The following is a 24,292-nucleotide window of genomic DNA, read 5'->3' as shown; positions in this document are numbered from 1 at the left end:
TTTTTAGGAACACGAAAACAGATGATGACAGAAGCGGTGATTTTCGCATTTGGGCCCCGCGTGCGTGCTTCTGCCGCATCTGCCCTGCGCCGTCTGTCATAGGCAGCGGGCTCCGGGGGACCCTTGTCGACGCCGGCAGCCCGCCACGCATGCACCCCTTCTGTGCACAGGACTCGGACGTTCTCCGGAGGGCAGGCAGATGGGCAAGTGGCGAGAAAGGGAAGCGGTGAAGACAGCAGAGGCCACACAACTCTCAGACCAAGAGGAGCAAGAGGCTCGTGGGTGGAAACCGCACGGCAGATGCACTTGTCCGCGGGGCTGGCTCTCGCGGGGTCAGGCTGCTGCCACCGCGGGCTTCCTGGGAAAGACACCGAGTACCCAGCCTCTGTGCACTCGGCCTATGCGATGCGCACGGTCAACCGGGACCAGGGTCCAGAGCTGGTCCCAGCACCGTGGCAGCCAACAGGCCTGGTGGGAGCCCAGAACAACGGCACAGGACTTCTCTCCAAATAAGCCAAGGGAGCCAAACAAAGACCCTTTCATTCACTCAACACCGTCTTAAGAAACAAAAGGAAGAAAAATGAAATGAAGGCAGGACCAAGCCCTCAGGTGGCACGGGAGCCTCCAGACGGCACCCGGAATTTTCCAGGCACGTCAGGCAACATCTCAGGCCCGGGGCCACTACTTCGCCAGCCTCCACCAGGCCCTGGGGGCTGGAGTTCTGCGGTCGCGCGAGTGGAAGGGGTCTGCCCTCACCTTCCCCTCCTCCCTGGGAATGAGCACGTTCTCGTAGCGGCTCCGGCACTGCTTGGAAGAGCGGTAGATGCGGCTGCAGGAGTTGACGACGTCGCTGACGAGGTCCCAGTTGGGCGTGTGGGCCGGGGACACGATGGTGAGGTTCAGAGGCAGTTCCAGGAGCTGCTTCACGGCCTACGGGACCGGGTTTCAGGTACCACGGGTCAACGAGCTGCATCCGCAAGTGCACACACTCCCCCGAGGACTGAGACCACAGGACGTGGACAGGAGGGGACAGGACGTGGACTGGGGGCCGTGCTCACCTGCAGCAGAGCCCAGTCCTCGCTGATGAGCCACTCAGGGTTGTCTGGGCCCGACTCAGCCGCTGGTTTGGCAAAAGTCGGCAAAGGCTTGGCAAACTGTGTTTGCTGCTTCAACAAAATGTTCTTCTTCTGGTCCTTCCCCTCCCGTCGCATTTTCAACATGCCAGGTGTTGCACGGTCAAACAGCGAGCGAGGAGGGACGACCGGCTCCCCGTGACGCTGCTTCTTCTTCCTGCCTGCAACTGGACAGAGAGCTTTTCTCAGCGAGGCTGTCAACGAACGGGGACTCTGCCTCCGCGAGCGAGGAAACGAGGACGAGAAGGACACCTGAGGAGGCCTGTCACCAAGGAGCCTCAGTGGACACACACCTACTCTCCTGCTTTGACGCCAAGCGGACCGTAAGCCTAACGCTCCCCCCCGCCCGTGAGCACAAAGCGAGCGGACACGCAAGCCTGGCCGCAGGGTGCGCACCTGACGGGTCCGTGCGGTGCCGCCTGCGCTCCTTCCTCACATACACGGGAGGCAGCTTGGACTCTGGGATGGGCGTGGTTTCGTACGTGAGACACAGGACCGGGTCCACGTAGATGTCGTTGTCATCCTGGGGGGGCGTGGGCGGTGTCCAGAGCTGCGTGGAGAAGGGAGAGCCGTGAGCTGTGCGCCTCGGGGAGGGCAGCCACCCCGACACTCAGGGAGACGGGCGCTCACCGGCATGACTTCCATCTGCCCGTCGGCACCTTCACACACGTACTCCTGCAGGGGAGGGGCAGCGTTTCAGTGCGGCATGACCTCAGATGCACCAGCTATCTACCTGTGTGCTTAGTAGGTCTTCAAAGTACCTACGACACCATTTACCCACATTCGGGGAAAAGCCCAAGTGTGACCAGAAATGTGCAACCAAGGGTCAAGCATCACACGATGGCTGTCAGACCTGGAGAAGAGCTTCGTCCCGCGGAAACGCACGGGATGCTGGGCCCCGCATACCGCGTTGTAGGCGTCCTCCCGCGTGTAGGTGAGAAGCTGCTCCTGCTCCCGTTCCTGCAGTGCCTGAGTCTCCCTCTCCCGCAGGGCCCTGGCGTTCCGGGCCTCCCACTCCCTCACGGCGGTCAGTACGGCATCCTGGCGGCAAGGCCACGGAGAGGGGCCCTGAGACTCGGCCGCAGCAGGCCCCACCCGCCGCAACCCAGCCCGCCCCTGGCTCGTGCTGTCACGAGCCATCCCAGCTACGGGTCCACGTGCCCTGGACCCCTGCCCACCCCCAACACATAACCCTCCATCAAGCACCGAGCTGCTCCACTTTCAATCTGTTTCTACACTGGTGGGTTTGGTTTTTATACCTTTAATTCCACGCAAGTCATATTTACTTCAGGCCAAATTTGACTCTGAAAGCTGAGCCCGCCCTTACCTCGCTGTTCCCCTCTTTCTCGGGGCCAGTAGGCGTGTGGAACAATTCCAGGTAATTCAGAGCATATTTCTCAATGGGTGTAAGCTGTTTCAAAAATCATTGTTTGAACAGGGTTAACAGCAAGTTAACGAAAGTTAAGGTCCTCGTACAACCCCCGCCAACACTTGAACCAAGAAAGGATCGTTCTTACTCAGCGACCAAGCAAAATTTCACAGAAGGGACAAATGTTTAAAACATCAAGGTGTATGGAAAAAAACGAAGCTGAAGCACAGAAGCGAAAGCTCCCACACCTGTTCCATAAAGTCCGCTAACTCCTCCAGCTGCGTCGGCTCTTCGCTCCAGCTCGGGCTGTCAGAGCCGGACGACCCCAGCACGGCTTCCCCCTCGGGTTTCTGGGCGTCTTCCTCCAGGTACTCGATGCTCTTGAGGGCCTAAGAGATTACGTGTTCATATTACTTTCACGTATTTTTAAATTACGGGGTTTTGAGAAGGAGCCGCCCTACGTAGCACCAGCGAGACCCGCGTCACTGCACGCGCAGCCCCCAGTGGTGACGCGCTCTTGTTCACGCCCCGCTCGGCCCGGACAAGGAAGCACCGGGGGGGGGGGGGCAGAGAATGAGTGTGAGCGGCTCATGGCCACGCTGGACAGCAAGCCCAGGGGAAGAGCCACGTGCTGCCATCCCACGAAGCTCCCGACCCTGAGCACAGAGCGGGACGGGGCACCTCGTTCAACATCAAACCAACACGCATCGCAGCCACGGCTCTGACGGACGAGAACGAGTCTCACAGTGCACGAGACACAGGCCGCTGTCCGCGGCGTTAACAGGAGACAAATGACCCCACGCCACGGCTGCCAAAGCCGAGCCCGCAGACGACAGGCGTGTAAGACAGTCGGCGCCACCGCGGATCGAGAAACACCAGTGGAAGGAAGGAGGCGCCTTCCCACAGCCCGGGGCTCAGGCCTGACAGGCGCGGGTGGGTGTGGAGCGCACACCCGCGCATCGGGCACAACCCCACGGTCTCCGGTTACCAGGTGTCGATTATGAGTTGCACAACCTCTTTTCTTGGCGACCTGGCAAAATCGGCAATTTTAAAACGTAACCCGACCTCACACTACACACAGACCGCACGTCTAAGTACAAAGGTTAAACACTGAAGCAGCCGGAGGAAAAGAAGCGAGGACGTCCTGATGACCCGGGGCCAGGAGAACGTCTCTCAGCAACCATGGTAAAGAAGGGCCACTGGGCGGCTTCAGAATCCAGAGCCCCTGCTCCCTGAAGGCGGACTGCAGAACACAGGGAGGTATCCTACACGCATCCGTCCAGGACACAGAAAGAACGCCAACAAACCGCTGAGGAAAAGCAACAGCTCGGCTAACCAAACAAGGGGAAAAGACGTGAGCACACACTTCTGCTACGGACATGCAGAGACACAAATTCATGGGCCAACAGCGAAGGCAAATCCAACCAGAGACACGGGGACGTCTGCCAACACACTGCTGGGAACGACACCCCACGTCTCAAGTCCTATGCGGCTGACAGAGGATGGAGAGGCTTGGCCAGCTTGGAAAATGGCCTGGCAGCCCCGGTGGGTCACACGCACGCTCCCTGATGACCCCAGGGCCCCACCCTAAGGTGCACTACCCAAACGTTAGCAGAGATGCATCGGTGCGTCTGCCAAGAGACACATAGAAGATAGTCACAGACACACGGCTCAAACACAGATGGTGGGCCGGAGGAGGAAATCACGATGACCCAAGGAGCGGAGCTTCAACCAGAGGCCAGACCCGCACGGGCAGCCCCATGCTGGTGGTCAGGAGGCAGAAGAGCAGCCCTGGGGGACGGGAGTGGTGAGGGGGAAGGCGGTTTCTGGGGGCTTTCCCTGGAGCGCCCTCTCTAGATGATTCTCTGCGACGCGGGTGCTTCTCAGGAGGTTCTTGTGCTTCAACGAAACTTTCACCAAAAGCCATTTTCCTGCACGAATCCTCTGAAGAGCATCACCCCTGCTGGAGATGTCCCCGGCGCCCCGGACATCAGGACGCCATCCTGGTACCGCTGCTCCGTGCGTGGCGGCTCTGCCCACGCCCGCCACGGCCCTCTGCTCCGGCCCCCACAATCCAGACTCGGCACAGAGCCAGAGGGCCGTTTTTAAGAACGCGGCCAGGCCCCACCTCCCTTACCCCCCATCCCCTGCTGACCCTGCCGCCCCTCCCGGGACATCGTGCGCTGTGTGCGGGGGCCTTCAGCACTGCTCGCCACCGCAGCAAGGACAGCCCGTGTTCTACTCGTCCGCTGGCCTCCAGTCTCTCCTCTTACTGGAGCGTAGGCTGCACGGCGGGGGGGACGGGGCCACACTACGTGTTTTAGTCAACACTAGGTCCCTCCTGCCTAGAACACGCCCGACACACGGCAGGACATTCAACAAACACACGTGGACAGCGCCTGTGTGTTGAGCCGGCATGCCGCTCCGTGTGGTACGCACGTGTCCCCAAGACAACCGCACGCGGAACACCACGTTCCGCAAGCACACACCCTCCTGCCACTCCTCTCTCTCCCAGGACACGTGCGAGACTTTCAGTGGAGAGATCATCATTTCTGGGAGACAACTGACTTTTTCTTTTTAACCTCGCGCACTAACACCTATTTTTAAAAGAACAGGGTTGATCTATCTGTCCCTCCGGATGCCGATGGAGCCACAAGGTGTCTGTGTGTGGGGTCATCGTACACGGGAAACTCCAGGAGGGAGGCAGGAGGAACCGCATCAAGTGGTCATCGCTGAGCAGAGAGCGAGGGTCTGGTGAGGGACACTTGCTTTCCATGATAAATTCTCGAAGGCTTTACCTCACGCATTTATTACTTCTCAACCAAATGAGAAGTTTTAAATCAGCCAAGGCTGCGGCAAGTCCTCCTCACCAAGGGCGCGGGGACGGAGACGGGGCTGGAGAGGCGCCACAGGGGACCTAGTGCAGCCTTCTACCATGGGCAAGGGCGCGGGAAGAGGCCCAGGACACTGGGGTCCCTACAAGGCCAAGAGCCCGGAAACCGACACCCAGGAAGGAGGGGGAAACCCCCGCCCTGAGGCAGGCCAAGGGGCAGGGGGAGTCCTGGGGGGAGCTGTAGCCAGGCTACTCCACGAGGCAGGGCAGGAGGGCACGTGGCCCCGACAGCGGGTCTACGGTGCGTCTACACAGCAGCGCTACCCAAAAGCAGTACTGCACGAGCCACGTAATCTAGCACCTCTAGCTCGCGCGTTGAACGTGTAAGAGGCAGTGTTTTATTTAACCACATCGTTCATGTCCTCCTTTGCACTGTCCTCAGACGCGGTGTGCACCTGCACTCGCACACAGGGCGCCTCTCAGACAGGAGCCGAGACAGCAGGCCGTGGGGCCGGGCCGGGCCGGGCAGACAGGACAGGCGAGGCGCTCCACGCCACCAGCCGCCCGCTACGGCTCAGGGGAGGCAGTGTGGCTCGGGAAGAGCCGATAGGACAGGGATGGCCGCTGAGCTGGGCAGCAGGTGCCTGAGGCCCTCAGACTCTCCACTCTGCTTACCTGCTTTTCCAGATGAAAATGCCCGTAAGAGAAAGAAAGCGGGCAGGCAGGGTGTGCCAGGGCTGGGCGAGGGGGGCCTGCAGAGCGGGCAGGGTACTCAGGGCCCACAGCAGGTGCAGCAAATCCTCTGTGACCTCCAAGGCAGGCGATCTGTCCTCACCTCAATGAAAGGTCTTGCAATTTTGGGTGCGATGATTTCTGTAGCAGAAGGCTCCTGAGAGAGGACCACGAATTCCTCTGCCTTCACTGGGAAGCCGGCGTCGTCGGTGGGAGAACATACCTCAAACAGCTCCTGGATGGTCCGCTACACACGAAACGCACATTAGTGTCCAGCTGAAAACGGGCCAGCACCTGACCTGAGCGTCAGACTGCATCCCAGGGAAACCGCCGAGCAGCTCCTCATCCGCACGCGCCGGCCCCCCCGCCCCCCGTCACCACGCAGCAACCAGGAGGACTGCAGGCCTCCGGCGGGTACCTGCGTCAGGAAGGCCATGGAGTAGTCATTGCCCTGAGCGGCCACTTCCCGGATCAAGTCTTTGGTTCCGTTTTTCAACAGCTTCTCTTCGATGGAGTTACCGCTCACAAGCCTACAAAACAGACATGCGCACGGTAACGAACGGGCGCCTGGAAGCACACCGCCACGGGTAGTCGGGGTGCGGGGGGCCTGGCGGCACGGTTCCAGCAGCTGCTCGATGCCCAGGTATGGCTGTACCCCAAGCATGGGCGTTCTCTGGCTCCCGCTGTGCCGTGTGAACAAGCTACAGTGACGCCACGGGCCGGGATCCCTGGAGGGAAATGCCGGGGACAAAGGGCACGCACAATCTCCAGTTCAGCAGACCCTGCCAACCTGATGTCAAAACAGTGCAACCACCCCACGGCCCCGGTCGGGGGTAGGCGCTCCCGCGGCCAGCACCGCCAGCAGCCGCGCCCACTGCCGTCCCGTCTGGGCGCGTAGCGAAGGCCATCACACGTGCAGCTCCCTCCTCTCCGCCTCCGCGCCTGGGCGTCCCACCAAACGTGGGGGCAGCTGGACTGGCCCGTTCGGACGCTCGGGTGCCTCCCCACTTTCTCAAAGAAGGGCTCATTTACCTTTCTTCTCAACTTCTAAGAGCTATCTAACTCTCTGTCTGTTGTGAGAATTGCTAATAATTGCCCCAAACTATTATTTGTGCATTAGCTTTGTTTATGGAATTTTCTTGCAAAACCAAAACTTAAGTTCTCATTTTACTGCAATCAGGTATGTCTGCCTTTCCTTCCCTCCAAGCTTTTCTGTTTGGCTAAAGTAATGCCTTCAAGCCACAGGTACCATCTCCTCAATACTACGCTGAGACCGCTGCTTTGTTTCTACACCTGCGTGCCCAACCCTGGGGCCGGGGTTTGGGCCGTAAAGCGGGCACAGCACTCCGACCCCAGCTCTTCCTCAGGGTCCACGGTGTCAGCAACAAGCATTAAACGACCTGCACCCTGCTGGCTCACGCTCGCGCTGTTCACTGCTCGCCCCCGACGACGAGCCTTCCCCCACGCCTCTCCGCTGCAACCTTGTCAGCATTTCTGTTGGCCGTTATCAGCTACCCTTCACTCCAAATACACTTTTTTTTTTTTTAAAGATTTTATTTATTTATTTGACAGAAAGAGACACAGCGAGAGAGGGAACACAAGCAGGGGGAGTGGGAGGGGGAGAAGCAGGCTTCCCGCTGAGCAGGGAGCCCGATGTGGGGCTCGATCCCAGGACCCTGGGATCAGACCTGAGCCGAAGGCAGACGTTTAACCGACTGAGCCACCCAGGCGCCCCTGGATAAAGTGGTTTTTAAAGGGTATTTGTAGGGGCGCCTGGGTGGCTCGGTTGGTTAAGCATCTGCCTTCGGCTCAGGTCATGATCGCAGGGTCCTGGGATCAAGCCCTGCGTCGGGCTCCCTGCTTCTCCCTCTGCTCCTCCTCCCACTTGTGCATGTATGTGTGTGCGCTCTGTCTCCCTCTCAAATAAATAAAATCTTTGAAAATAAATAAGAACAAATAAAACCCACTTTATCCACTCACGGGTACATACGCACACACATACACAAACCCCCATGACGGCTTTCCTGAAAACTCTTCCGCATGTTAACATCGCTTCAGGCGGAGGACGTTTTACGCACCAGGTCTTCCTGTCCCAGAACACAGCTTAGTCTCCAACTCACATCTTACCACGTTTTGCACAATTTGATTCTTGTTTCCTACATATCCTGCACCTTCATTGCCAAGACTGTTCCTGAGTTGTGGATTATGGTTACTAAGAGTAAAATAGTTTTCCCGTTTCTGGCTAGTAACTGCTAAAGGGTCAACGATTTCAGTAACTGCTGAAAGCATCACTCAGGAAAACGTTGCTCACACAACATACACAGCACACAGCCTGAAGTTTACCAGCACGGAGACAAACTCGCGATGTGCGGCTGGGAGAAGAGGGGATTAACGAGACTGTCGCGTGAGCCATTAAACAATTAGAAGGACGCGTGGGAAGACATACAGCAAACGTTACTAACTTCTATCTCTGAGGAATACTTCTCCTCGAACCTCGGAGAGACGCAGTAATACAGCTACTTAAATTCAGCCTCGATGGAAGGAGCAAGTGGTCACCTGCACAGGCGGGGGCCTCGCCCACGGTGCCCGCCGCGCACACGCCAGCACGCACGGGGGGCAGGGCCGTCGGGTGCTGGCACATACTGGAGACCCGCTGTTATCACACCACCATGCCAGCTGCTTCAGCAAGTTCAGAAATACCCGGGAGAGGCTCCTCCGCTTTCCTCGGTCATGTGCGGGGCCAGCGGTCCTCTGTGTCCAGAGGCAGTGCCCACGGATTTGAGGTCTTTCAGTCATTATCTTACTGACAGACAACTCACGCCAGATAGCAACGGAAACACTGAAATACAAACCGCCCTTCTGAGGGTCAGGTGCCGCAGAAGCAGCACGACAGACACGTGTCGAGTGCACAGCAAGCTGGGTCTAAGCAACGTAATTCGATCAGTTTTAAGCAAACTAATTATAAACTGAGCAAATGTTGGGCCTAAAGAAAGAACAGAGAGAGCAGCAAGCAGTCTGCCTCAGAAAAAACAAACGATGCAGCAGAAACTTCTGGAACAAGCCGCAGCGTGCACCTGAGCTCCAGCAGCACCTCCTGTCCCCACGCCTCCACCGAGCCCGCGTCGCGCCTGCCACCCTCACCTGTAGATGTGGACGTCCTTGCGCCTCCCGATCCGCTCGCACCACTCCTGGGCCTTGGCGTCCATCACGGGGTTCAGGTCGTTGTCGTAGAACACCACCGCGTCGGCCTCCACCAGGCTCACGCCCGTGGCGCGGCTGTGCGTCGACAGAATTGCGCAGAAAATCCTCCGGTCTCTGTTGAAACTCCTCATCAGCTCCTGGGACGAAGCAAAGCTCTCGGGTTGGCCCCCGTGGTCAAAGCGGGCACAGCTGGGGCACATTCTGACGCCTACCCGCCAGGAGCACACGTCTGGCCGTGTCTCGCTTACTGATCACAGACGCCCCCCACTCTGCACTCGCCAGGCCTCACTGACGAGAGGAAAACGGCAGCTCCCACCTGACGTGGACTGTCAGCTCAACCCGCAGGCCCCAGGAGAACACAGAGTCTTCCTGGGGAGGGACGTGTGCTCGGTCCTGTACCCTCAGGCAATGCCGGGGCCTTCACAGCAAAAGGCCCGGGAGTAAGGCTGAGGGAGCAGGGCACAGGCCCGAGACAGGCTCTCAGCCTCCTGGGAGCGCTGCTCTCTGCCGTGATCTCAGCACCAAACCCGACTGTCCCGGAGAGTCCGCGTGTGCTCCGCTGCATCACTGCCGAGGAAACCCGTCCGCCAACCCCACGCTGCACCTCCTTCCAGGCCCTCTCGGTGTGCGCGCATGAGGGCTCGCACGGGCTGGCAGCCTGCTTCCGGCGGCCGTCCTGCTTGTGCCGCCACATCCCGTCCTGAGCGCGCTCATGGGCGCCGTGCAGTCCAGCCCATGGCCGCTCAGGACGGCGCCGCCCAGCAGCACGGCGCCCGCACAACCCAGTGACCCACCGTGCGGCTGCACGTGTGTGCGGCTCCAGGGGGGAGCGGTGGAGCCCCACACCGTCCGCCTGGCTCCGAGAAGGCTGTGCGGCTTTGCGCCGGCCGGGAGGGCGGGAGATCACCCATCTCGCGGTGCTGACCCAAGCGACACACCTTGGCCAACCTGACAAGTGACGGGGGGCACGCCATGTGCCCTGCATTTCTCGCAGCGTGCCTCGTGGGGGCTGCGCCCACGCTCTCACCCCCTGGCCGCGCCTGCAGCGCACCGACCCGCCCCCCATGGCCGCAGGTCGCCCCGTCACAGGACGCACAAGCTGCAGACCTGTTCGAGCCCAAGGACGTGGAGCAGCCGCTCCCCTCGTTCGGAAGGGCCGAACACAGCCCAGCGCTCACACGGCTTTGAGAAGCCAGGGCAGAGAGAGCAGGTACATGCGAACAACACCGCACCGTCCACGGGACCAGGGCAAACCCCCTCTTCCTTACCTGCCGTTGCTCGCTATTGGCGTTTTCATCGATCCTGATGTAGGTGAGGTAATGGAAGTTCAAGAACATTTCTAAAATGTCCAGCATGAGAACCATCTGGGACAAGATCAGCACTCGACGCCCCTCAGACTTCAGCTTCTGAAGTAAGATGGCTAAAGCTTCGAGCTTTCCTACGGAGGGAACAACGTCGGGTTTCTCATAACCCAGGGCCAGGCAGGCCCACCTCAAGGCCAGCGCGGATGGGAACCCCGCCGTACCTGAGTCAAACTGCACCAATCTGAGCTCAGGGAACCGGAGGGAGCGCAGGGCGGTCATCCGCCGCAGCTGCTGCGCGTAGGGAGCCGTGTGCTCTCTCAGGCAGTGCCGCAGGATCCTCAGCCTGTGGCTGTAGAGGGACGGCGGCCTCGCCACCCACAAGGACGGGGGCGCAGCCACCACTGGAGGGATCACACACACCACCCTGAGAAGCAGAAAGCACCGTGTCACACGCGCTGCCCACGGCGTCTCCACCAGCAGCTCGTCTCAGGAACGACAGCTCAAGAAGGAAGCGGGCAGAACCTTCCAATGGTGGAGTGGTCAGAAAAGCCGGGGTGCCTGATTACAGTCACCACCGGGGTGACATGGCTGCTGGCCCACACCATCCGTCACAGCAACCACGGGAGTGGGGCCCGCCAGTCCTGGCCAACGACCACCACCCAGACGGAAACAACCAGCGCAGGGCACCCCGAGACTGCAGGAAAGGGCACAGAGGTGGCGCGTTCCCCATGCAACTCGTGTGTCCTGATGGGAATCTGGGGGTGCCGGTGCTGTGTCTCCAGGATGGCCTGGGGGGAGAATATGAACCCCAGAGCTGGTACAGCCACGTGCCACCAGGAGGGAAGCCAGACTTAGCAGGAAGGGGCCCTGCTGACAGCAGCACAATGACGACTCGGATGGGCCATTACAGCATGTGACACACGCCCTCCAGACCTCTGGATGCCACCCACGCCAGGACAGCCTCGCTCTGGAGGTCAGCTCAAGCTGCGTTTCCCTGACTTGCTCCCTACCACATGCAAACAACAAGCCATCTAGCCCCAAAACACGGGTGGACAAAATCAAAGCACTAAATGAATGGAGAGCAATTCCACGTTCACTGATCTGAAGAGTCTACACGGCCAACATGTCCGTTCTCCCTGACCTGACCTAAACATTTGGTGTAATCCTAATCCAAACCTCAGCCAGTTCCTCTGTAGATTACCAACACGCTGAACCTAAGGCTAACATGGAAAAGCCACAGGCCGGAACGAGAACCCACACAGTACCGAACGAGAACAAAGCCGGAGGAGGGACACTGCCCGGCACCGGGTCTCGCTGTAAAGGCACAGGGATCATCGAGACAACGCGGTGCTGGTGAGGGAACAGACCAACAGACAGGAGGGAGGGCCCGGAGAGAGGGACAGTCACCTCAGCTCTCCCCACAGAGCAGAGACGATCTCTCAACAAACGGTGCTGGGACAAGTGGACACCCACACGCAAACACGCGAACGTGAAAGACTCAGCCAGACATCCCGGCTTCCTAACGGCGCTACACAAGAAACCCCAAATAACCACCAACCAACATAAATTTGATCAAGCCTCTGAATCCAGCAATTTACAGACAACACAGGGGACAAAACAACATGTCAGATTATACCTTGAGCAACCAATTCAGCAAATCCAGATTCTGGGAAATTTTACAGGGAAAACCACCAGGTTTCCTCAACAAATAAATTGCAAGAGGAAAAAAAAGGCGAGCTAGACGCACAACCTACAGATTAGGAGCTACACGACACGAACCAGCAACTGCTACGTATTCACTTTATGTGATTTTGACGTGAACCATAGAAACATTCAAGAGACGACCAAAACTGTGCGTGTGGAACAGACACTTAGGGGTATTAAAAACTGTTCTTTTTTTAGGTGTGATAATGGTACACTGACTGTGTTTCTTTCAGAGCACAACGAAATCTGATACAGGAACTCGTGTTTGTCCGGAACTTGTTGCAAACAGCCTGTGCTTCGGGGCCGTCAACAGGTGAAACAAGACTGTAAGTGCTGAAGGCGCTATGGGTACGCTGGGGCTCACTGCATCATTCTGCTTGTGTACATTTGAAGATTTTCTGAAATACGAGATTCTTTAAATGGGGGAAAAATGAATCTAGACATAGACCGAGTCCCTTCACAAACATCAGCTCAGACTGGACCGTAGATCTAAAGTGAAATGCAGACAAGGGAGCCCTGGAAGAGGACGCAGGGTGAGCCCGGGTGACCAGGGCCCGGAGAGAGGGACAGTCAAAGATGACTTTCCAGGCCCAACCCCGATGGCACGGCCCGTGGGAGGACGGAGAGCTGGACTTCACCAAACCTAAACGCTTCGCCGTGTGAAAGCCAATGACACGAGAAGACGAGCCGCAGATGAGAAAGTGTGAAAGGCACCTCTGACAAAGGACTGCCATCCAAAACATACAAAGAACTCTTAAAACCCAACAATGAGAAAACCCATTTAAAAAATGGGCCAAAGACCCTAGCGGACACCTCTCCAAAGAAGAGACGCACATGGCAAAAAGCTACGGAAACAGGCTCCGCGTGGTATGTCCTCAGGGAAATGCAGATTACAACAGCCACGGGACACCACTGCACACACGTCAGAACGGCCAGAACCCACAGCACAGGCCGCAGAGACGTGACGAGGACGAGGGGCCACAGGGGCTCTCGCTCACTGCTGCTGGGAACGCAGAGGGGCACAGCCACTCAGCTGGTCTGCTTGACCTTCTCTTACAAAGCGAAACACACTCGCACCAGATGATCTGACAATCACGCTTCTGGTTTTTATTCAAATGAACTGAAATTTACGTTCACACAAACACCTACACGTGGACATTTACAGCAGCTTCATCCGTGACTGCCGAAACTTGGAAGGAACCAAGATGTTCTCCAGTACGTGATGGACAGACTGGCCCATCCAGACAGGGGAGCATTACTGGGAGCTAAAAGAAATGGCTATCACGCCACAGAGAGCTGTGCAGGAAGCTTCACCGCCCTCGCTAAGAGAAAGAAGCCCATCCGAAGAGTCCGCAGCCTATACGGCTCTGGAAAAGGCACCGCTACGGGGATGTGAAGAGGGGGCTGGTTACCAGGGTTCCGTGGGGAGGGGCAACCTGGCGGAGCACAGGGCTTTAGGGCAGCAGAAGGGCTCTGCGCGCTAAGGCGGTGGATGCGAGCCGGGCCACAGGAGCACTGCCGGTCCCCACAGTAGAGACTCGGCCACATGCACGGAGCAGAGGAGGGACAGAAGACCCATCCTCAGGCTGGACCTGACCTGCGCTCAAAGCAGGGAATGGAGCACAAACAGCGCCGACACTCTAGGTGGGGCAAAGAGGAAGCCAAGACGCACGCTGGGCAGGGGGCAGGGCTGGCCCAATAGCATCTCCGTTTTTGTTTTCTCTCCTAAAGCTAGTTTCTGAGTTTAGCTCTTAAATACACATTTCTCATCATGCAATGTGAAGTTTTCCATGTGGTTTTTAAATAAAACAGTACTTTAAAAGAACAACATGGAAACTCATCAACCACAGAGTGGTCTGTTCCACGCACCCAGAATGCACCCAGGCCAGCCAACGTTCACCCAAGTGCTATCCCGGGGACCGGCCCAGTGCCCAGGGGAAAAGAAGGCCACCTGAGGACACACAGCCTTCCCAGAGGGTGGAGAGACCGGCCGGTGCCAAAGCTGAAGACCCAGAAAATGATTCAGGGCAGACGTCTGAGACTAGCTCGCGGAGAAGCTGAAGGGAACAGACTCCACGACAGGACGACAAGCGGTGCTGGAGGCCCGCGGGAGCCCGCGGAGGGGAGCGAAGCACAGGGACCCACGCAGGCTGCCTACCTGTCGATGACATCCTGCAGGCAGGCCTGCCGTTGGGCCAGCGTCAAGATCAGGTCCTTCTGACCATCTGAGGGAGACGCGTAAGCGCTCGCTGGCCCGGCCCCCTTCCGCTCACTGCTGTCAGAAGCCCCGGGCCAAGCTGTCTGTTCTCGGCTGACCACGGAACAAATCCGCAGCAAATCTCTGCCGTAGACGGGGGCTCGCGAGCAGCGCCGCTCGTTGACAAAGTAGATCTGGTCCAGTCGCTCTTTCAGAAGTCTGCTCTTCTCCTCCTTCATGGGAAACAGTGTTAAAAATGGTCACTGAGGCCCAGGGCCTGGTCTCGCCAAGCCCCGTGGTGTCCCTCGCACACGGCGACCGAAGACACCCGCGTCCCCTTCTACGGCAGACCACCACAGGAAGGAGGCATCTGTGTGCCTCGGTGTGCGTCTCTGACTGAAGAGCGTTTCTCCAGACACGGTGAGATTTCTAATGCCCGGGAGATGGATACGAGAACATAAAACGTGGAAGAGGATTTCTGCAATCACGAAACCCGATCTCCTTTGCTGTGAAATGTGTTTTTAAAGTCAAATTCTGGGATTCAGAGGAATGATGTGCTTTCAAAAGCGTGTACGTCGACAACACCATTAAATACCACAACCGTCCCCCCAACAAACAGCTTCTGAAAAACAACTTCCTAGGGCGAAGGAGGGGCCCGGGCCCCACGCGGTGCCGGTGTGGGTGGGGGCCATACCTGGGTTGGCCCTCCGACAGGGGAGGCTGGTTTGGGGGCCATTCCAGGTTCTCCAGCCGCCAGGGGATTGACCGCCACTCGCCCAGGCACACCAACTGCAAAGAGGGAGGAGACAGAACGCAAAGCTACGTGGCTCTGCAGACCCGTCCTCGGGCAGCTCACTCTCACAACGCACTGACTCGAGCCCTAATCATTCAGGACCGCCCGCAAAGCACTCCGCTCCCTGGTCGTCGTCCGAGCCACAGGCCTGTCTCTCTCCGCTGGTGGGTGCCCTGTGCGCTCAGAGGCGGCACGCACACCTGAGGCCCGAGGTCCTCCTCCATGCCACCACACAGCGCTGCAGCCACGTGGCCACGCCCACACATGCCCTGGACTCCACCCGCCTGCCCCCCTCCAGCAGGGTCAGTGCTGCCCTCATCCTCCAAAGCAGGACGGGCCATTGCCGCGCCCCAGCGGCCAGCCGCGTGTCCTGACAGACTGCACGGGAGGCACTGAGGACTGAAGGGGCCTGGGGTGAGACAGCCCCTTCAGGGACGGTGGGGGGGGGGGGGATGGCTACTGCCTTGGGGGACGGGTGCCAGCAGCGGGCTCTGGTGGGGTGGGAGGAGGCCTGGAGAACAGAACCAGCCACAGGGGGAAACACGTGCCACAGCTGGGACACAGAAATGCTGCCCTCCAGACCCCACGGCACGGCCCCACCCAGTGTCACCACAGACAAGACAGAGACCGGGGCTGAGCAGGGACAAGGACTTCAGGTCGGGAGGGGTCCCCCTGCTGCTTCCACCCACGAACCCCACCTGCCCACCCGCCCAACCTCCTCAGCAGACCACACGAGGCTGGGCATGTCTGGGAGGGCCGGACCCTGGTGGGAAGGAGGCCACGGATGGGCCAGACGGAGAAGGGCCCAAATCCTGCTCCAGTACCTGTCCCAGGGGGGATTCTAGCACGCTCGCTAAATGTCCCTGTGACCTCAGCAAACCAAATTCCTCATGATTCCAAGCTTCTCGTCAGAACAAAAAGAAAAAAATCTAGGCAAGTGGAGACTAGTCGTATCCCAGGTACCTCTCCGAGGGAAAGGAGAGAGAAAGCAGAGCAGGCTGACAGCGGCCCGTGTGCAGAGAGCAGAGACCGTCAGAGCGGGACCTGCAGCTTCTGAGACGCCACGGGCACAGATCGTCAACAGCTCCCCGTTACCGCAGAAGCAAAGTCACACAGAAAGAAGCTTCAACGCCTCAGTGCTCCCGCTCAGGACACTCTACCTGGCGCCGTCACGGGGGCCGGGCCCGGGCCGCCGGCCGGGGGCTTGCTTCCCAGGGCGTTGAGGGCGCCCGCCTGAGACATGGTCTGCATCACCACGGGGCCCGGCGGTCGCAGGTAGGACTGCCCCGGGGCGGATACGATCTGAAGGACGCTGCCTGCAATCACATGAGCACCAAGAGGCGTCACTCACGGGCTGCGTGCACCTCCTCCCTGCTACACGCACGTCCACGTGTACGGGCACAAATGAAGCAACAAACCAGAAATCCAAATTCAAATTTACTCCAACAAGGCAGCGCAGAGTTCAGTTACTTGAAAAAAATGAGAGTATTTCATTGACAATGAGTGAAAAACTAAGGAACATAGTCACTTCTACTTAAAGTCAAGAAAACGCTCATCTATTCTTTGCCATTCCTGACTCCGGGCAATGTGCGGGGCACCCAGGACGGGTCTGTCAGGCCTGCCTGCGGCCCCAAGCCAGTGCCAGGGCGAGAGCCCCAGCTCTGGGTCACACGTGGGTGCCCGCTGACCCGTAGAGCCCGATGAAGAAACATCTAAAAACATCCTCTGGCCTCAGAGCTGCGGCTGCCTCGCACTTAGGTTAAGGAGCCGGCCGCATTCTGCCTTTCGCGTGATGAAGCCTGACATCGCTCGCTCTGGAGGAACGTCCCCAGCTGGGTTCCGCGCGAAGCAGAGCCTGTGGAGGTACAGACAGACGGCCTTGCCCCGGGGCCAGAGGGCTGAAGGAACAGGGAGTCAGGCCAAACTACAAGCTGTCTTTGCTGCAGGCCTCCCGGGGCCTCCACTCTGCCGTGTGGGACCTCGCAGCGCCCGCACGCAGCGTCCCAGCGCGGGCTCACAAGCGCGCACACAGCCCGTCCAGGGAGGCTGCCGTGGGTGCCGAGGGTGGCCTAGGCTCGCAGCCGCTGCCGCCCCGTCACTTAGGGCTAATGCCAGCGTGCCCCTCGCACCGCTCATCTTGTGACAAAGCAGTTAAAGGCAGTTACCACAGGAATACGTCGTGCTTTGATCTAGGAGTCAACGCTGTAAAACCTGCACGTGAAAGAACACAGCTTCTACGTAATTTGCTAGTCCTGTGGTGTTTTTAGGACAATTTATTTCACACTAAAATTAAAAGGTAACAAATATCTCTATTTTGATTTTAAAAATAGGAAATATTTGGGGCACCTGGCTGGCTTAGCCACTGGAGCTGTGACTCCTGATCTCGGGGTCGTGAGTTCAAGCCCCACACCGGGCAGAGAACTTACTTAAAAGAGTATAAAAGTAAAAAAATATAAAAATGAGCAACATTCCCAAAGAGCCTATTTTATCAAAAAACAGTGTCAGCTACGCAGCACACATGCACCACAGGCAAGCAGGTGCTTCTGCTTGCTGCCCGGCCGGCCCCCTCCACACCCCACAAGGGGAGGCACGCAGGCCGTCCCCAGGTGAAGCACCTGAGCTCCCAGGGGCTGCCCGGCGCGCCCGAGGGGCAGCGGCAGGGGAGAAGCCAGGCCGATGGCAGGGCACGGGGCGCTGTCCCCTACCTTGTAGCTGCAGGGGCTGGCCGGCGGTGAGCTGCCGAAGCTGGCTGTGCGACAAGGTGAACTTGTTCCCCTGGAACTGCAGCGTCACCGGGGTCTCTGGCTGGGCAACCCGGCTCTGCGGCCCCGCCAGGGAAGCCAGCTGGGCTATTTTGACCACCTCCCCACCTGCGGAAATGCAGAGGAAGACGGGATTAAAACCTCTGGGAGCAGTCTGCAGCTGTTCTAGTGACGACCATTTGTCGTCCAGAACGACCGTCTGTGGTAAACGGAAGCGTCATGGAAACGTTTCTTAGGTATTGCTTCCTAACGCTTTCAGAAAATAATTATTTTAATAGAAAAGAGAAAATTAATATTGGATCTTAACAGTTAATTTATTTAATCAAAACTGGTAGAGATTTTCGATATCAGATCTTAATTAACCAAACTACCAACATTTTACTTTTCTCTCCAGCCAATGAAAAACCAGCAAACGTCAAATACAGCGGAAATCTATTTGTAATACGCTTTGGAGCTCTAATATCAACCTTTTTTTTTTTAAGTTTTTTTTTTTTTAAGATTTTATTTATTTGAGAGAGAGAGAGAATGAGAGAGAGAGAGAGAGAGCATGAGAGGGGGGAGGGTCAGAGGGAGAAGCAGGCTCCCCACTGAGCAGGGAGCCCGATGCGGGACTCGATCCCGGGACTCCAGGATCATGATCTGAGCCGAAGGCAGTCGCTTAACCAACTGAGCCACCCAGGCGCCCTTCTAATATCAACCTCTTTAGAAAACTTTCAAAATGTGAAAAAGTACGTGTCCAATTCAGTGCACAGAGGTACACAAGCTCATACCCCGTGAGTGTGAGAACGGGTCACTAGCATAAACACATCACACAAACGTAGCTGTAAGATAGAAAGGTTCCCACTAACTTGGACTAGACTGTAGAATTCGATCTAGAACGCTGACTGAAGAAATGCCAGACTCGACATTGCTTAACACACCGTTTGTGAAAACGTGACTGGGATGGAGTCCTGTGCACCTGACTCAGAAAGGTACTGCCCGCAGGCTCTGAGTGAACGCCAGGGCACAGGGTTCTGCCCCCCAGGGGCCGATAATGGAACCTAAACGCTCCCCCCAAAGAAACCCATGCCAGACCGATTAGTGACACCACACAGAGAACAGTTAGCAGAAGACCAGGAAAAAATCCAGAGGTCCTGCCCCCAGAAGCCGTGAACGGGAGGGACGACAGGAGGAGGCGCAGAGAAGTGTGTGTGGACAGGACACCCCGGCCCTGCTCCATCCACACAGAGCGAAGGGCAGCGGGGGGCTCTGCCCAAGCTCAGCTCCCATGGCGGCCCCCGCAACACCTGTCCCTGGCAAACAGAAACGTCACCCGTGCAGGGGCTCCCTCCCCCAGGCAGCCAGCAGGACCGTAACTCTTCCCTCCCTGGCAGAGGAAGCAGCAAGGCCTCGTCACAAGAGACCAGCCCGAACTCGGGGTCTCCTCGTGACATCCGCCCCCCAGCTTCCCAGAGAGACCTCCACACACTGGTCACGGCCACAAACGAAGTGCTCGAGGGCACGTCTGAGGAACAGCGGTGCTACGACCGTCTGCGTGAGGGCACTTCCTACAGCACAATTGGCAGGGGCACATGAAAGATGTGGAAAGACGCTAACGACACTGGTCACAGTAAAAAGGCCTAACGAAACGTAGTAATATTGTGACGTTTCCATCACCAAGTTATTAGGAGACGTCTCAGCTGAGCAGGAATTCACTCCAGGCTTAAATGTGATCATAAGCGAAAGAGTCAAAACAAGTTGTGGTTTTTAACAACCGGCACCGGTTCCCTCGCTGGCGAGGGCGTTACGGGCTCTCGCCTGAGTACCACCTGCTCCCCAGGCTGAGTCCCGTGGCCGACGGAACGAGCCTCTGGCTGATGCTAAGGAGAAGTGAGGCGGTCAGCACACCAGCAGAGCATGCGTGGGAGGAAAGCAGAGCTGATGTCCGGGGATCAGGAGAAAGGACAGAGGAGGACAGGGCCCTGGACGCGGGCCCTGCAGAGGGTGTCCCTCTGCACACCTAGGGCCGAAACGACAGCGTGGCGAAAGGCAGAGCCCAGGCGTGGGTTTAGGGAGACAAAGGGAGTGGACAGCAAGGCTCTTCACACACGCTGATCGGAACACAACTTCCCGTGGCAGAGACGTGGCAGGACCGGGAGGGGCGAGGCCACTTACTGGGCAGGCGTGCCTGAGCCTGCGAGGTGAGCACCAGCCCCTGAGGCAGCGCGCTCTGCCCCGCCGGGTGCGAGGGGGCCTGGGGCGGGGGCGGGGGCGGGGCCCGCGGTTTCGCAGGATGGGCTGGGCTAGGTGCTGCGCTGGAGGTCGAGGCGGGCGGCTGTCTCGGAGCGGGAGCGCCGGTGGAGGCCTGGGAGGTCTGAAACGGGGCTGCCGCCACTGCAATCGATAAGGTTTGTTTGTGCAAAGCCGTTAGAGGTTCTTCACGAAATGCAGTTATTTTAAACCCGAATTTCAAAGAAACAAAACAAACATTTCATTAAAGTCTCTCAGATGAGAAGCCCTCTCTTAGGAAAAGGGGTGGGGGGGTGGTTTATGGGGTGAAACGGAACTTTCTATCTGCTGTGCGGTGTTCTCCGAGTTCATCAGCAGGCCACGTGGTCCGCTTCCGCAGGGCTCACAGTGCGGGCAGCCAGCCGGTCCGACGGGGCCGCGCCCCACCCGCATGCCCAGGGCAGCGCTGCCGTGCACGCAGGCCGGACGCGGAGGACCCAGTGGCGGAGGCTGGAACACCGTCCCGTTACCTTCTGCCAGTCAACCCTACCCTTCTTCAGTGACAGTCGGACTACGTGCAAGTGGGGCCCCAAACTCGAGAGCAGCCTTCCTGAGCTGCCGTGCACAGTCGGACACGCGCGTCCCTGCGTAACAGGGCCTTCGCCGAGGCCCGCCTTCAGCAGCATGCCAACAGCGACTCGACCAAGACCGCAGCGTCTTGTTCAGGGAAAAACTCCAGTTTCAAGAAACCAAAAGGCCTGAAACTCCTGGGCAAGCCACGTGAGGTGTGTTCAGCAGAGCCTGGAGCAGGCAGCCCGTCCCGAGGGGCGGGGAAGTGCCAGGCTCCGTCCACAAACACCCTCGGTAACCCCGAGGGCACGCCGGCACGTGAGGCATACCTTTTGCATCTGGATTTGCAGAGAACGTGGCAATCGGTGGCCGTCCTCGCACGTGGCCCTGCGGAGTGGCCGCGGCTGTGGCAGAGGCTGCTGTCCGGGCCGGGTGTGTGCTGGGGAAAGCCACAGTGCGACCCTCGGGCTTCTGTCCGTACTGCACGGGCTGAAACAACCTGGCAAGAAGGCGTGTGCGCCACTGAGACACAGGGGGCTCGGGCTGCTAGAGATGGTGAGGGTCCTGACTCCCGGTGCAGCTCAGAGAGGGGCTGGGGCTCCAAACGGGCACCGAGAAGCTCAGCATGGGTCCGGGGGAGGTGCACCCCATGTGACCACCCTCGGGACACAAAGTGGCAACGTCTACCCCGAGGCTGGGGGACACGGCGCTCCTGTGTAGAGTGCAAGTGGAGTGGGCGGGAAGCCACGTCCAACAATCAAGTGACAAGACAGCACAGGTCACGGTGGCCGGAAGCGGTACCGGCGCCTTGAAGGCGACGGGCTAACACCGCAAACGGGGACCCACGCCCATGGCTGCCGTTTCGGGTGTTACCACACAACGCTCTTTGGAACCCTTTTACCTGGAAAACCGTAACGGCGGGAATTGTCTATTTTCAAATCCCCCGTGCAAGGCACCAGCTAGAGACAGCCAGGAGAAAGCCGACGACCTGGAGCCGGGCCAGCCCGAGAGAACCGCAGCTCCACCGGCCCACGTGCGGACCTAACGGGGCGCCGCAGGCCCCCGCGAGCATCAGGCTGGTGGCGGTGGGGAGGGCCCGTGCAGAACAGGCAACAGCAATGGGCACCAATCTGCACAGCTGGCCCCTTCTCTCTAAACTCCTTATTTTCTTGTTTCTTTCTCATTTTCAACCCAACCATGAGATGTTGTGTATTTCCAACTTGCTAGATTTAACCTATCTTATTAAGTCATTTATTTCCACTTAATCATTTAATGCGTTCTGCCCCTCCCAGCCAGGTGGCACCTACAAACTCCGGCGTCCTTCAGAAGTCCCCGTGCTGCTGTCAGGGGTGGAGCCCTCTGCCCACCACCCACAGTGCACCCTCGCCCCGAGACAGCGGCCACCAGAGCATGCACCGGGCAGAGCAGCCGGACCTCCTCCCCACACAGACCCCTCCCACACCTCCTGCATCCCGGGGCTGCTTCACCAGCACCACCAGGCTGTCCTTAGGAGGGCGAGGGGCCGCACCGTCCCACCCGGGGTGCAGACCGTCCACACAGACCCCATGCAATGAGCTGCCCCACAGACACTAGGGACACCAGCAGAGACTCCAGAAGGAGGCAACCCAGCGAGAGAACGGCCGTTTCTTCCCCCCAGCCACAGCCGGGTCCTCATGTGAGCTCCCGCCACACATCCCAGGTCTCCGTGAGGGGCTGTGGGGCTGGGTTCTTCCAGGGAGGGGAACATCACCAACCCTGCGGCTGACTGAGGGCCAGCCAGGACCCAGCTGGGGACTCTGGTGACAGGAGGCAATGCTCCAGGCCACGCACCTGCTGGGCTTCAGTCTCAGGGCCGCCGGCCTGCCCGACGGGGCTGGCGCCGTGAACAGCTCGTCCATGAGTTTCCGTGTCACCTTCTTCTTACACAGCAATTCTGCTTCGTGGCGAGTCATTTTATTCTCTAAGCCGATAAGATCAAATATAGAGAGATCTGTTTCCTAAGGACAAAAACAGCAAAGTTTTGCTCTGGGAGACCGGAGGAAAATGGGAACCCAAGCACATCCCTGATAGGACGGCCAGGCCCGCACAGCCTTGCCCCCCGGGACGCGTCCTGACGCCATTCCGGGGCTCGGGCAGGCTGCTGGACCGCATCATGTCTCAGTGTCCCCATCGTTAGGAGCACCCCCACGTGGCAGTGTGAATGGAGAAGGCAATGCTTGGAAAGAGACTGGACTCGGCAGAGAGGGAGGGGGGTCCGGACAGGGTGAGAGCCAGGCCATGTCAACAAGGGGCACCTTGGGGCAGAGACCCACACGTAACGGGGAAGCACAGGTGGGCACGCGTCATGTCACTCGATCCAGAGCCGTGGGGACGCGCATTCCAACGGGCAGGACACACTGAGCATGCACCGGGCAGAGCAGCCGGACCTCCTGCCCACAAGACCCCTCCCACACCTCCCGCATCCCGGGGCTGCTTCAGCAGCACCGCCAAGCTGTGCTTAGGAGGGTGAGGGGCCGGACACACTGCCTGAATCCCCAGCTGGGGCAGACGCCCCACGTGCCCAGCACCCCCACGTGCTTCTCTAACGAGAAAGCACAGTCGCACTTCCGCTGCGACGTCGAGCATCAAAGAGGACGACGGCAGGTGCTGAAGAGCCCTCCCATGTCCTTGTACACGTGTGGGGGTGTGAAAACCGCCCGACCGATCTTCAAAAGGTTAAACACGGAGTAGGCACATGACCCTGCAATTCCACACCTGACACGTGCGTGAGAAACATGGAACCTACATCCCCACAAAGCTAGTCCGTCAACGTCCGCAGTGACACTACTCACAACGGCCAAAATGTGGAAGCAACCCAAGTTTGTTAACTGATGACCAGATCAACACGATCCTTCCACACCGGGGAACACGAGTCAGCCTTAGAAAGGAGGGAGATTGGGACACACGCCACCACCCGGATGAACTCTGAAAGCACTACGCTCTGTGAAGTAAGCCAGACACGAGGACCACATGGTGAGGGATTCCATCCGTACGCAAAGTCCAGAACAGGTGGACTCACGAGGCAGGTCAGGTACGGGGCTGCCTGGGGCGGGGCGGGGGGAACGGGAGGGATGGCTCATGTCTGTGGGTTCTCTCTTGGCAATGACGAATATTCCGGAATCAGCGGTGATGAATGCAGGCAGTTTCCGCTGTCTTACTCGCTGCTGTCCCAGTGGCTGGAAAACTACCAGACACCGAGCACGCCTCAAGGCTTGCCGAACAAATGAGAATAAACACCACAACATAACACACACCCAGTTCTCGGAAGCCAGACACACATAAGGTTCTTCCCATGGATTCGACACACACCACAGCCATGGAAGTGCATGATTATCCCTGTCCTGAGGGCACTCAGCCCGAAGCCCCCCAGCCAGTGCACAGGTTGGGGGGCACGAGGACTCTAGGCCCAGAGCACACAGCAGGGCCCCGCAAATGCGCACAACTCAG

At 58.5% G+C, this 24,292-nt stretch overlaps 1 protein-coding gene and 1 non-coding gene across 18 annotated transcripts in view; both read right to left on the bottom strand.

Annotated features, from left to right (window-relative positions):
* Positions 1-24,292, bottom strand: part of EP400 (E1A binding protein p400) — a 96,813-nt gene that overhangs the window by 25,591 nt on the left and 46,930 nt on the right. For 15 of the 17 annotated variants that reach the window (XM_036108755.2, XM_036108754.2, XM_078061153.1 and 12 more), the window contains 19 exons: positions 22,637-22,803; positions 21,136-21,305; positions 20,183-20,401; positions 17,972-18,136; positions 16,427-16,582; positions 15,168-15,262; positions 14,435-14,706; positions 10,794-10,996; positions 10,537-10,706; positions 9,209-9,405; positions 6,486-6,597; positions 6,171-6,314; positions 2,751-2,891; positions 2,461-2,544; positions 2,040-2,174; positions 1,764-1,808; positions 1,530-1,683; positions 1,059-1,300; positions 757-930 (listed from right to left, as the gene is read on the bottom strand). In XM_036108755.2, the coding sequence (XP_035964648.2) occupies positions 757-930; positions 1,059-1,300; positions 1,530-1,683; positions 1,764-1,808; positions 2,040-2,174; positions 2,461-2,544; positions 2,751-2,891; positions 6,171-6,314; positions 6,486-6,597; positions 9,209-9,405; positions 10,537-10,706; positions 10,794-10,996; positions 14,435-14,706; positions 15,168-15,262; positions 16,427-16,582; positions 17,972-18,136; positions 20,183-20,401; positions 21,136-21,305; positions 22,637-22,803 (3,045 nt within the window). The remainder of the gene's footprint in view (positions 1-756; positions 931-1,058; positions 1,301-1,529; positions 1,684-1,763; positions 1,809-2,039; positions 2,175-2,460; positions 2,545-2,750; positions 2,892-6,170; positions 6,315-6,485; positions 6,598-9,208; positions 9,406-10,536; positions 10,707-10,793; positions 10,997-14,434; positions 14,707-15,167; positions 15,263-16,426; positions 16,583-17,971; positions 18,137-20,182; positions 20,402-21,135; positions 21,306-22,636; positions 22,804-24,292) is intronic. The other 2 variants (XM_036108760.2, XM_036108764.2) reach the window with 2 other exon arrangements.
* LOC118546127 (small nucleolar RNA SNORA49) lies at positions 9,594-9,723 on the bottom strand. Its single transcript, XR_004922457.1, has one exon. It is a non-coding gene; the product is annotated as a small nucleolar RNA SNORA49 (small nucleolar RNA).

Source organism: Halichoerus grypus, chromosome 13, assembly GCF_964656455.1.
Source record: "Halichoerus grypus chromosome 13, mHalGry1.hap1.1, whole genome shotgun sequence".
In the NCBI taxonomy this organism is placed as follows: Eukaryota; Metazoa; Chordata; class Mammalia; order Carnivora; family Phocidae; genus Halichoerus; species Halichoerus grypus.
This window is presented reverse-complemented; position numbering and strand designations above follow the sequence as displayed.